Source organism: Mytilus edulis, chromosome 6 (genome assembly GCF_963676685.1).
Source record: "Mytilus edulis chromosome 6, xbMytEdul2.2, whole genome shotgun sequence".
In the NCBI taxonomy this organism is placed as follows: Eukaryota; Metazoa; Mollusca; class Bivalvia; order Mytilida; family Mytilidae; genus Mytilus; species Mytilus edulis.
The window spans coordinates 80,899,917-80,913,005 of NC_092349.1; the positions used below are offsets into that span (position 1 = coordinate 80,899,917).

Here is a 13,089-nt window from a genome sequence, read left to right on the forward strand (position 1 = left end):
ATATAGATAAATTTCAATACTGTAAATGGTTCATTCACTAAGGGACGACATCAAAAGTTCAATGTAGGATAAAAAACTTAATTCACATAGTTTTTTCGCTGACCCCTCTACCCCCCTTCTTAACTTAATTTGGGAAAAATTGATTTACCTATATTGATATATGTAAAATCGATTTTGGATTAACAAAACTTACAGCAATGTTGACCCCCCACCCCCAAACTATTTGATTTAAGTTTTTTATCCTACATCGATCTTTTGATGTCGTCCCTAAAATACTATAATGTGTGTAATGTACCCTTTTTGGATTTCTACAGATATAGAGAAGAAACTGTTTAATGCTAATGTGGTAGTGGTGACAAATTATATAAAAAAATAATCTTTTATCAAATGCAGACATCATAATTGACATACAGTTGTAACTGTGACATAGCATCACATAGTACATGATAAAAATAAGAATATATCCAGATTAATTCTCTTATCATTAAGTAAAACTCCTTAATGTAAAAGTTGTTTATATTTTCAGAGATTTAATTTCATGATTTATTGGTTCAAATCCTTTTTAAAGGTTTTATTTTATTTTTTTCCCCTCAATCTAATCTTCTTAAAAGATTGAATCAATGCATGGAAATACTTTGCTTTTTAAACTAAATAATGAAATTGATGGAAAAAAAAAATAAAAAAATTCTCATTTGTTATCATGGAACATTTTAATTTTGATAACTTGGATTTGATTGGCTGAATGGTCTAAGGGTAATATCTGAAAATCATTTCAGGGCAACCATGGAAAAACACACAGCAGGGGCTTTGATAGAGGAAATCATAAAATAAATACTAGTATTTTGTAATTTGGTCCCATACAAAGTTAACATGCAATGAAAATTTTGATTACTACTAAATTTTGATATCATAATTGTGGTCAGACTTGGTTTTGATTGGCTAAATGCTTTTATGGAAATTATTGAAAAATCGTTGCAGGGTAATAATGGAAAAAACACAGAAGTATCCAATGGCAATACAATTTAGAGCTATCACTTTGTTCACGAAGAGAAATAAAAGGATGTTTTTAAATTTGGCCAGATACAAAAATAACATATAAAAAGATAAAAATTTTGATTCAATATAAATATTGGTCAGTACATTAAAGAAATTTATGGTCAAACTTACTATGGTTTTCTGCAACAAAGAAGTTTTTTTTTCAAGCAAAATATTGTTTGGTAATACAGAGAAATTAGTTCAAGCAAAATAATACTTTGTGCAACAGAGAAGATCTATATTATATGCTACAACACAGTTGATATAAAAAAAAACATTGTTTGGCACAACAGCAGGGATGGGGTAATTTAAAATGTAATGGTAATTAAGTGTAATGCATTACAATTTTCCATGTAATTGAATGTAATGTGTAATTGAGCATTTCTTTAATTACATGTAATGGTAATTTAATTAATTACATTGAAAAAAGCATGTAATGCTCAATTACTTTTGAATTACATTTCAATTACATGTTCTTTTATGGTGTGCCAGATAAGGATTTGTGTTTAATAATATAAATTGTAAAATTCAAATATTGATATCACTTGCTTTTTTTAATATACAAAGCTTGTAATTTATTCCGAAGTTTTTATATCATTTATTTGACCTACAGATCTTTTTTTGAATACTCTAATTATAGTCTATAATTTTAAAAAATGTGAGAATCATATGTTAGTGTTGTTCAGTTTTTAAGAAAGATCTTTTAACTAAATAGATTGATAAGTAATTAATCACCTTGTTAAACAAAAGCAAAAAAAAATGTGTCACTGTGAAACATCTTTCTTTAAATAGACAGATCATTTAGAATTTAAAACCACTGCATATGATCATTTTGTCAAATAAGTATACACAAAAGGATTATAAAAATTAAAATTAACAGCTGTAAAAACAAACAGCAAGTAATCAGATTAAAGTGTCCAGAGGCAATGCCACTATTACATGTATTTTATATAATTAGCAAAATATTGCTAATATTTAGATAATTGTATCCATTGTTTGTAATAAGAATTATTTCAATATTGTGACAAGCACACTTTTTAATATTTTTAAAGTAAAATTTAATTTTAAATTTTTATAATTTCTTTATTCATATTATGTTTAATTCAAATGAGTTCATTTTTGAGATGTCAAAATACCCCTTTATGTGTTGGCAAGTTAATAGGAAAAAATTCCCTCCCCTTACAATATAATGATCTTCTAATCGTAAAACTTCCATGTTCTGATCAAGCAATATCTAGCACATTAGCTCCTGTCGAAAGACTATTTACAATTGCTGTTTTCAGACCAGACAAATTCAGACTAGATGACAAAACATTAAAATAAATAAATTAAATGATTATCAAATGCAACGTTTAAACTATGCTTACATGAATATTTTAGACATGCATTATATATACATGTAAAATATTGTTAAAAAATATCATGATGAAATGTAATGTGTCTTTACAAATTACTACAACAAAGAAAATTTGGTTCAAGCAAAATATTGTTCAGTATATCAAAGACATTTCGTCTCAAGCAAAAAAAAGGTTGGTTCCACAAATTCCTATTGTTTCAAGCAAAATATTGTTTACTACACCAAATTTAAAGTGTTTTAGGTTCAAGCAAATATCATTTGATAAAAACAAAGTATTTGATTCTTATACAGCCCTATGTTATACATCTGACTTCTGAGTTTTATATTCAGGGTGACTGTCTAAATATTCTTTAAGTTTTGTTGGAAAGTCTGTCATCACACCATCAGCTCCCAGTCTGAAGGCCCTAGTGTATTCCTCCTCATCATTTAAAACCCACAAATAGGTCTGTAAAATAAATAATATAGCATCACTAAAATTGTAAGCATTACTTGCTAGTAATCAGGGCCCATATGCATTAAACCACTAATGTTAATTAATGCAATCGTAGTACAAATTTACCATTAGACATGTAGTAAAATCTGTTCGTTTGGAACAAATCTTAACTTATGTAGTTTTATGCATACAGGTCCACTTGCATAATTAGAGTTTCGCAACAATATGTATACATGGTTTAAAGTTATTTTTTTTTTTATCAAACATGTCAAATGACAAATTTTGAAGTAGAAATATATATATTACTGCTGCATGTTTAATTGCATGGGATACCTAGTTAATAGTGACACAATTACAAAAAATATGGCTAACAGCTAGCACATTTTACTTAGGCATTGTACCATTTGGAGTTTCAGTGATTCTCTAATTATTTTTATCTTGATTTATATGTTTGAAGTGGATTTGTAAGTTTTTTCTGTGTTTTTTTCATCTCTGCATATGGTCTTGAGTAGGATCAATAATAAACAGGTGACATGATTTGAGATAGGCACTTCTTTAAGGTACAATGCTTTGATTTTCTCTAATCATTGATTTTTACTGAATAATGTTAAATTCAAGATAATAAAAATAATTTAATGAGTATTTTTTCTCTTCAGGTGTATTAAATGTTTTCTTACAAGTATATGTTCCTCTTAAATATCTTTACTTGGACTATACTTTAAGATATGATATCTGTACTTTTCTGATAAAGGCAATAACATGAAAGAACAAAATTGTTTCAAAATCTAAAATTATAACACTAACCTGCATGCCTCTTCTTCTTAAATGATTAAATAATACTGGACTCATTAGTAATCTGTAATCAATTAATATAAATTATCTATCTGCTTGAAATATCCTATTGGGAAGGCAAGAAAACAAAACAGCCCGGCTTTTCCCCATGAAATCATTAAATAAATTTGAGGAGTGAAGAATAACAGAATAGTAAAACTATCTGACTTTGATTATTTTTATTCCACTCGTCTGTAAATCAAGATGTCTAATCCATTAACCAACTTGAACAATTTGTATTAATTCACCCCCAGTTTTTGGTGGGGTTCGTGTTGCTTAGTCTTTAGTTTTCTATGTTTCATCATCTGTACTATTATTTGTCTGTTTGTCTTTTTCTTTATAAGCAATGGCACTGTCAGTTTTCTTTTGATCTACGAGTTTGAATGTCTGTCTAGTGTCTTTCGTACCTCTTTTGTATAGATATTATTTGTCATTCTAATATCGTTTGTTGACCTTAAAACACTTCTGGATTATAATTGTTTTATTTTTCCCAATTACCAACTTTGATTTTTTTTTCATTTTAAAATAGCAGCTTCTGAGAAAATGTGACCAAAAACTTGATGAAAAAAAGGACAAATGTATGAACAGACAGACAGACAGGGGGATTGTTATAAATTCCTCATTCCTAGAGTGAGGGGTAAATAATTAATTGCTTTTTTCAGACACATACTATTTCCTATAGACTATACTTAAGTAATGCAACTTACACATCAGCTGTACGTAATAAACATGTCATGGCTCTACTGAATTTCACAGGAATCTTCCTGTCGCTGAAATAAGAACATGATAACTAGAAACAGTGAATTTTATATTAATCTTTTGTTACTACTTGTCATATATGATATATTTCTTCAGTTTAGGTGAACCACAAATTTATGTGTTTAACAAAACATAATTAAATTTTGGATGTAATGCATCTTCTGATTGGCTGACAGGTGTTTTGTCTTTCAGCTTATAGACATAATTTTATCATGTGATCATGACGTAATCAACGTTTTTTCCATGATTTACCCTGCCAGGCTTTAAATCAAATTTAGAATTAAATTATAAGGAATGACAGCAGTTTTTTTACCTTCTGTCTATTCAAAACAACATTATGAACATAAAAACAAAGATGTGCACACTTTAAATTAACGTACACCGGTTATTCAGTGTGCACCACATTTTTTATGTAATTTCTCGATTGCTTCATAGACAGAAAAAATATTACAGTCATTCCTTAAATAACTTTTGTTTAGTATCAATATTGTATGAAGAATTTCTCAAAATCTTAAGATTACAACTTTTCAGCAATCCACAAAAATTGGTAAATACCAATATATATATATATATATGATTTAATAAAATACACAACTTTTTTTGGGGTATAAATAAGAATTTGCACACAAGAAACTATCAATAGAGTGCAAAAAGAAAATCTATAAAAGAGTTCAGCAGAGAAATAATAAATATTAACTTTAATTCTTGAGACTTTTGGCATAAAGACTTTATATTTCTTTGCTTTTTTTTGCACATGTCCCAAGTCAGGAGCCTCTGGCCTTTGTAAGTCTGGTATAAAAAAAAAATTTGATCATTTATGTGTTTTGGCGTTTAGTTTGACGTTCATTTTCACTGAACTAGTACACATTTTCAATTAGGGGCCAGATGAGGGCACTTCAAGGTGAGGATTTTCTCAGTATGTTGAATATCCATTGGTGGCCTTTAAGCTGTTTTCTGCTCTTTGGTTGGGTTGTTGTCTCTTTGACATGTTCCCCATTTCCATTCTCAATTTTATACTGTTTGTCAGTCCATACTCACTCAAACACTATACTGGGCATGACAACCTCTAGTAATGATTCTTTGATTGGTACAAAGGGGAGCAACCCAGTGTAAAATAACACAAGCAGCATTATTACTCTCTGCATGGAGAAAATTAATGGAATATCTGGATTCTGAAAAAAAGAAATTATTAGACACTGTGTTACTATATATATAAAATATAATAAAAACTGTAACACAAGTATCAATATGTTTTCACCATTGCGACCATCTTCATTGGTATAAATTACAATATTAAAACAACAATTACATTGCTTTGATACATTACATTTCAATATCTTCTATGACGTTCATATGACATTGCTTTTTCTTTTTTAATTATTGCTTTTTACTATCATTCATACATAGTGTTCAGTACATCAGACTCTAAAGTTTTTTTGTTTTTTAACCCAAAAGGCTTTGTTGGTTTTGATGATTTACTATGCCAAATACTCTATCTATTGCAGTGACTTTTGAAATTTTCATCATTGTGTTGAATGAAGTGGTTTGCTGGTTTTGTTAGTTCTAATTTTTGAAAACTGTTTGTCCTCAGAGGCGGATCAAGAATTTTTCATAAATAGGGGTCCACTGACTGCCTAAGAGGCTTCGGTGATTCCATATATATAATCAACCAAATTTTTCCCAGTCCTACATATTTATATGTTATTTTTTCACATTTTGTACTGTTTATTGCATACACTACACCCACAGTTTTACAGTCTATTTGCAGTTTTATCACATAATATTTTTGTTTCCAGATATATTGGAAAAGAATATGCCATTCAGTGACAAATAAAATAATTGACACTGGACATTAATCAACCAACAATCAATCAATCATTGTATAGATACCAATTACATCACATCAGGTTCCAATTGCCACAATATTAAGAATCATTAAGTTTGCACTATTTGTACTTACAATTGTGTATAATATTTGTACTTACAATTGTGTATAATTTGTCTGTCACTATTTGTACTTACAATTGTGTATAATTTGTGTGTGACTTTACTGCTCCTGTTTCCCCAGGCTATTAAATGTTCTCTCTTATATTCTTTTATCAAATTATTAACCTGAAAAATATATGATAGAACTCTATAAATTGGTTAATTTGATTTCTTATATTTATTTATAGAGAAAATTCTAAAGGACTGAAACTCTTGCACTTGTATGAACAAAAAATAACATTGTAATATCTGTATTATTTAAAAAAAAAAAAAATTAAAAAGAAACATTAATTTGACTTTGTATCAAAACTGTCAACATAGTCATTGTTCCACTGACAAAGTGTACCACATGTTGTAAGTGTCAAACATTTCAATTAGGTTGTTAGAAATTACAAATTTTATGTAATAGATTATTTTTAACTTGACAAGGAAAATTGAAATTCAATGTTAATGGAACAGGCACTTGACTCTCAATATTTCACATTTTTTTTTTTTTTTAAGATGCAAATATCTGTGGTTAATTGAGTCTTGATGGAAATTCTGAAATATATCATCAAGATTTATTCTTCATATTACAATAAACACACAAAACATATGCAATCATCATATAAACATCAAAATATCCCCTCCTCTCCATCAACTATGTATTGAACCGGCTCTTTAAAAATATGGTTTAGTTTTTACCTTCTCTATAAGTTCATCATCATCTATTTTGATATCTATATTTATAGGCATGTGAGGAAACTCCTCAAAAACTTCCCGTAATAATGGTATTCTTCTGTCCTCTCCACCCTTCAGTGTAAATGCTGGAAAAGTAAAGTGTCATCAATATATCTGATTAATGCAAACAAATGAACAGCCCACCAACAGACAAGTATTTTACCTTCAAATCATATACATGTACCTTATGAACTTTATAGTAACAAATATTTTTATGAATAAGTAATTGGCTCTGTTTTCATGCAACTGAAATGAGACATGAATAATTTACTCCAAATATTGAAGAAGAAAAAATTGATTGAAGAAAGCAATTGGTGCTTACATGAATGTTCAATCAACAAGAAAAAAAATTGTAAGGGTTCCATGGAACCCAGTGTCTCGCCTACTATATGAAGCTTCAGTGTAATAAATGTTTTAGGAACTTTAACTGCAGCTTGTAGTTAATGTTAACTGGAAGAAAACTATGTACATAATGAAGTAATATACAGAAAAACAGGAAATATATTTTTACAAAATTTTCTTCTAGCTACTAGCTTTTGATCATAAACAAGCTTCTGTCTAAGTTTGGTACAATTCCAGGATAGTTTAAGAAAGTAATTAAATTAAAAAAAAAAATAACCACACAGTGAATGTAATGTTAACTGATCGAAAAACTAAGTCCATTTATAAGAAAAATATGGATAAACAGGAGTTTTCTTTAATTTTTTACTAAATTTATTTCTGGATACTATCTTATGATCATAAATAAGCTTCTGTTCATGTTTAGTAGAAATCCAGGAAGGTTTAAGAAAGTTATTAAAATTTCAAAAACTTTAAACACAGAGTGAATGTTATGTAAACTGACAGAAAAACTAATTTCATCTATAAGTAAAATATGGATAGACAGGTTTTTTATTTTTACAAAATTTATTTCTGGATACTATCTTATGATCATTAACAAGCTTCTGTCCAAGTTTGGTAGAAATCCAGGATAATTTAAGAAAGTTATTAAAATTTCAAAAATTTTAACCACAGAGTGAATTTTTGTGTAAGACACAGACGCTGACAACGGAATGTAGGATCGCTATGTCTCGCTTTTTCGACTAAAGTAATAGGCTCAACAAAAATTGGGATATTTTCTGCTAATTTTAAAAAAATTTCTCTTTTGCACTATTAATAATAAAACTCTACATAACAAAAACAAAAGTTAGCACACCTATTGGAGTATTCAGGAGAATTAACATAGGATCTGGCTTATACAATCATGTTCACTTGCTTAAAATGTGTTGTTAAACAATCAACAAGCAATCCATTAAATATAATACTGAGAAAATCATTATGTTTGAAACAGTATTTTTTTTTTATAATTGCAGAGCTCTGATTTAAGTTAAAATGATGTGGTTTGGTCAGTTTGCTTACTGAGATCTGGAACTTTTTACAGTTGACATTTCATGACCTATTCCAAGATTAATACTAAGAAGTCTGGCTAATTTCTACTTTTGTATTTCCACCTCTGACATATATGTCAAGTATCTAGGAATTGGAACATGTTTAAATAGACAAGCTTGAACTGCATCACTAAATGTGACCTGTTACTAATTGACTTGGTTTTTAATAATACATTATAATACCCAAATAACTGTAATATTTTATTGATTATCTACATAAATTATGTAACGATAAAGATAAATTTAAATCTTGGTATACTTACTTTGATAGAAATCTAATCTGTGTTCTTGACTTAGGAGTGGCAGTTCCTTAAAAAATATTAAATCAGACATTATAAATAAAACATAGATAAAACTTACCAATCTCTATAGCTACCAATTTGTAACTGATTTTTACAGTCTGTTCTTATGTTGTACTATTACACCAGGTTGGGGAGTGTTCAGTTCTTACAAACATGTTTACTCCTGCTACTTTCTTTGTGTGTCTTTCCAAAGTTATGGTTCATGACTGTCATATTTGTTTTTTCATAAATAGTATTGCTATAAATTAGGTCATTAGTTTTCTCATTTAAATTGTTACACATTCATAACAATTTCTGTGTTGGTGCCTTTTATAGCTGACTATACAGTATGGGTCTTTATCGTTGTCATATCTTAGTCATTTAAACTCCGGTGGATAGTAGTCTGATTTGCAATCATACCAAATCTGCTTATTTTTTTACATAGTCCTTAAGAAATTCCTAAGGCCCAAAAATATAACTAACCTCATACTTAAAATCTGACACTTGACCCTCAGTTTCGCATGTTCTTTTAAGACTACTGTCATGTGATACAACCACCTGACCATCTTTGGTGATATGACAATCAATTTCTAACATATCTGTTCCAATGGAAGCAGCACTGAAATATTGTAAAAAGGACAGTTACATTTCATTCTTACTTATAAATTTAAACATTTAAGTCTCAAATACATGTATAATCCAACAATTCATTGAACCAAGAAGGAAAATTAATGTTTCCTAATTATTTTTTTTTTGACTTTTAAGAGAATTTTAACCTACCCCCAAAATAAGACTGATATTTTGGCTAGGTAAGAAGAAAATAACAGCCATAGAAAGCAATAGATATATACACCTTTTTGCTCATCAGACTATATTCAATTGAGCAATTATGAAATTTGTTAGGCTAATTCGTAAACTTGTAGTGAGGTGACAGGTTTTTTTTATCAGTGTTGAAGGCCACACCGTGACTTTGAGATGAAGAACAGCAATAAAACTAAGCGCTGCTTTTTCTTTTTTAACTGTGCATGTACAATGTACTGATATTGTGTCATGGATGGATACCCGATATCCTATAGCTTGACCTCTCTAATTGTTGAGAAAGAGAAACATGCTTTACGCATTAATGAGACAGCAACCTTACAACACAAATAAAAAGAATTGACATATACGTGTACTGGTAGCTGTTTTCTACAAACTTACTGTTTAAATGCTGTCATTGTATTCTCTATGTGTTCTCCGGCTCCTGTAATAAAAATATCAAATTCATAAGAGTACATGGCAAACTATAAATATATAATATAATAATTTAATTTTGGATGTAACACGTTTTCTGATTAGCTGACGTTATTTTGTTATCAGCCCATAGACATAATTTAGTCATGTGATTGGACGTCATCAACGTTTTTTCATGGTTTTCTACGGTTTAAAATGGAATTTAGAATTAAATTATTCGAAATAACATAAAAAATGTGTTGCACACTGTTAAATAACCTGCTACGCGCGTTATTCAGTGTGCACCAAATTTTTTATGTTATTTCTTCATAGACAGAAAAAATATTACAGTCATTCCTTAAATAAATCTAGATTTGGTGAATCTACAATTGATAATTTAACAGCTTTGCTTTTTTGATATGATGTAGCCAGTTTAATGTAATAAATGTATATCCACATTATCTGGTAAACAAACAAACAAATAAGGGAAAACTCTAGCAAAGTAATATATTTCTTTCATTATTACTTTAGGCATTTGTTAGGAGAAAAAGTCATCTAAATTCTTAAAATTTGTTCCTCCCATCATCTCAATATTTATCTTTGAACACAAGGAATGCATGAAATTAATCTCAAATGTAATAGTGTTATTTTTCTTTCAGATTACAACATAGCGATTATTGGAATACCTTTTTATGTCCCAATTCAAACCAATGTGAGTGTACAATGTTACATTATATTTACACACAGAGCACAACCAAACAGATTGAGCATGTGAACAGTTAAACATTGGGATCGACTACATGGACAGTTTAGTTATGAAAATCAGGGTCACTGGTCACCTGTGAGGGAGAATAGGATCTATCTGGACTCTGGTATTGGGTGTTTTTTAAGCTCAGGATTTTTGGATTGACCCTACCGGGATACAGGAATTCTTTTTCGAATGTCGGGATTTAAATTTATTTAAACTCAGGACCTCAGGATTTTGTGTTTTAAGCCCGGGTTTTCGGGATCAGGACCCTCCTACCCCCCCTCACCTGTGGTCAGCAACTATAGTAGTATAGGCCATACAAATTACAATGAAGACCTACATGTAGATAGTTTTGAACAACCAAATCATTTGTTCCCTGTTCGATGGCAGACTTATTTACAATCATACCACATTTTCTTATTTTTGTGGCCGCAATACTGCCTTCTTGTGGTGCTAGTGCTTCGTTAAGCAATCACCACTCTATCGATCTTGTTTATTATTTTAAGACTTTTTAGGTTAGAAGAAATATGATTGTTTAACAATAACAAAAAAATGAACATTGTTTGTACAGATACAAAACAAAAAGTGAATATTTATGATAACAAATAAAATATGCATACCCCCTCGATGGCTAATATGCACCGGTTTAAATTTTATGTTTTTCTTCCTGTGTAAAATTTGAGGAAATTTCAGTAACAACACTGAGGTTACTATGTAACCTCCTATCACTGCTAAAACCGACATGGTTATGATAATTTCTATCAACATCGGTTATCATAAAATGAATTTTGAGATAAAACAACTGTCACTCTTCTTCTTGTTGGACTTTGTAATGACATCGTTTGTTCTAAATTTTGACTACAGAAGGAAAACAAATCATATGTTAAAAATAGAAATGTGATTTCTGGACTCCACAAGAAAGAGTTCATGATACACTAAAGTACAAAACTATTACGGTTATGCTATTTTTACGGAACATAACAAGGAAACTTCATCAACCTCCGTTTGTGGAGCACCGCGACAGACACATTTAACGGGACAAAACGAAAGATCTGATGCAAATTCATTTTTTTTCAAAAGGGGGTCCATAAAAACTGACAAAATGAAACGTTATCAACCAACGGTACGAACAATATGTAATCATCGATCGGATGTCGATAGAATATTGTATACCAAAAAGAAGAAAAGATTGGGAAACAACTGTCACATTCCTAACTTGGTTAAGGCATTTCCCTAAGAAAATGGTGGGTTAAACTTGGTTTAAACTTACAAAGATAATTTTATTGGACGTGTACAAAAATACGTGTTGAAAACTTTTAAGTTTTTTTTGGCCTAAAATGCTCATGTTCGTATGGGAGACAGAGTCAAGTGATTGATACTTCAATGTGGACAAACTGTCCACTACTGCTGCTGAATTATACCTTTATATATTGTAATGAATCATAATTTATGGTTTACCTCAAATTAATAGACATGTTTACAAGGCCATACCTGCAGACATTTTTTCTTTCAAAGTTTATCAATTTAGATTTTTCATACCATTTATACAAATTAAATATTTCAACCACTCTTAATTACTAGGCCAACATTAATAGTGACCGATCTCCTTTCTAAAACCCGAGATACGAATACGTCATTTGGTAATATTCTTACCAAACAAATTTATAAATTGGGCAATTTTCCCTTCCTATTGTTAATTTCTTGTCTTATTACGTTTTTTTAACTGGCTCATTCTTACTTACTTACTTTTTTTTATTTGGTATAGGTTCCTCTTCATCAGACTCAATTATATTAATTCCAGCAAATGAATACTGACATCTTGTATTCCGGTTATATAGACTTTGTAGTCGACATACATAAGATATTCATGTCTTCAGTAATTTTTGTTTTTTTCTAATTTATTTACTGATGTATATGTCTCAATCTCGTATCTCCTTATCCTCCTTTAGGCTGATGCTAATGGATTATTTAATCAATAAGAGTAGATTCATTTCTCTTAACTTGGAACAATCTGTATTGTCCTCTTTTTCACATAAAAAAAAAAATATTTTGTATTTGAACCCTAGAATGAGCTTGTACAAGCTGGTTGAGTCACAAAGGTTTTAGATATGACAGGAATGCTTCAGCGGTTCAGTATTTAAAAGTTCTTCTAAAGGCGGTCAGTACTGAGTATTTCCATAAGTCCATTACTCGAGTAAAAGACTTCTGGTACTACTTATTTACTCTTTTAATGTATGAAGTTTTTCTTTCATTTTACTAATAATTTTACCGAATCATAGTTGATAGTGTCTACTGCTCTT

General features: G+C 29.7%; 1 protein-coding gene across 1 annotated transcript; it reads right to left on the bottom strand.

Moving 5' to 3' along the window:
- Window positions 1–608: 608 nt before the first annotated feature.
- Window positions 609–11,702, bottom strand: LOC139528591 (lysophospholipase D GDPD1-like). Its single transcript, XM_071324624.1, has 10 exons — window positions 11,410–11,702; window positions 10,030–10,072; window positions 9,313–9,448; window positions 8,812–8,857; window positions 7,086–7,207; window positions 6,438–6,527; window positions 5,454–5,587; window positions 4,364–4,426; window positions 3,630–3,681; window positions 609–2,837 (listed from the first exon to the last, which is right to left on the bottom strand). The coding sequence occupies exons 1-10, from the start codon at window positions 11,555–11,557 to the stop codon at window positions 2,691–2,693; spliced, it is 981 nt and encodes a 326-aa protein (XP_071180725.1). The 5' UTR covers window positions 11,558–11,702; the 3' UTR covers window positions 609–2,690.
- Between the last annotated feature and the right edge of the window lie 1,387 nt (window positions 11,703–13,089).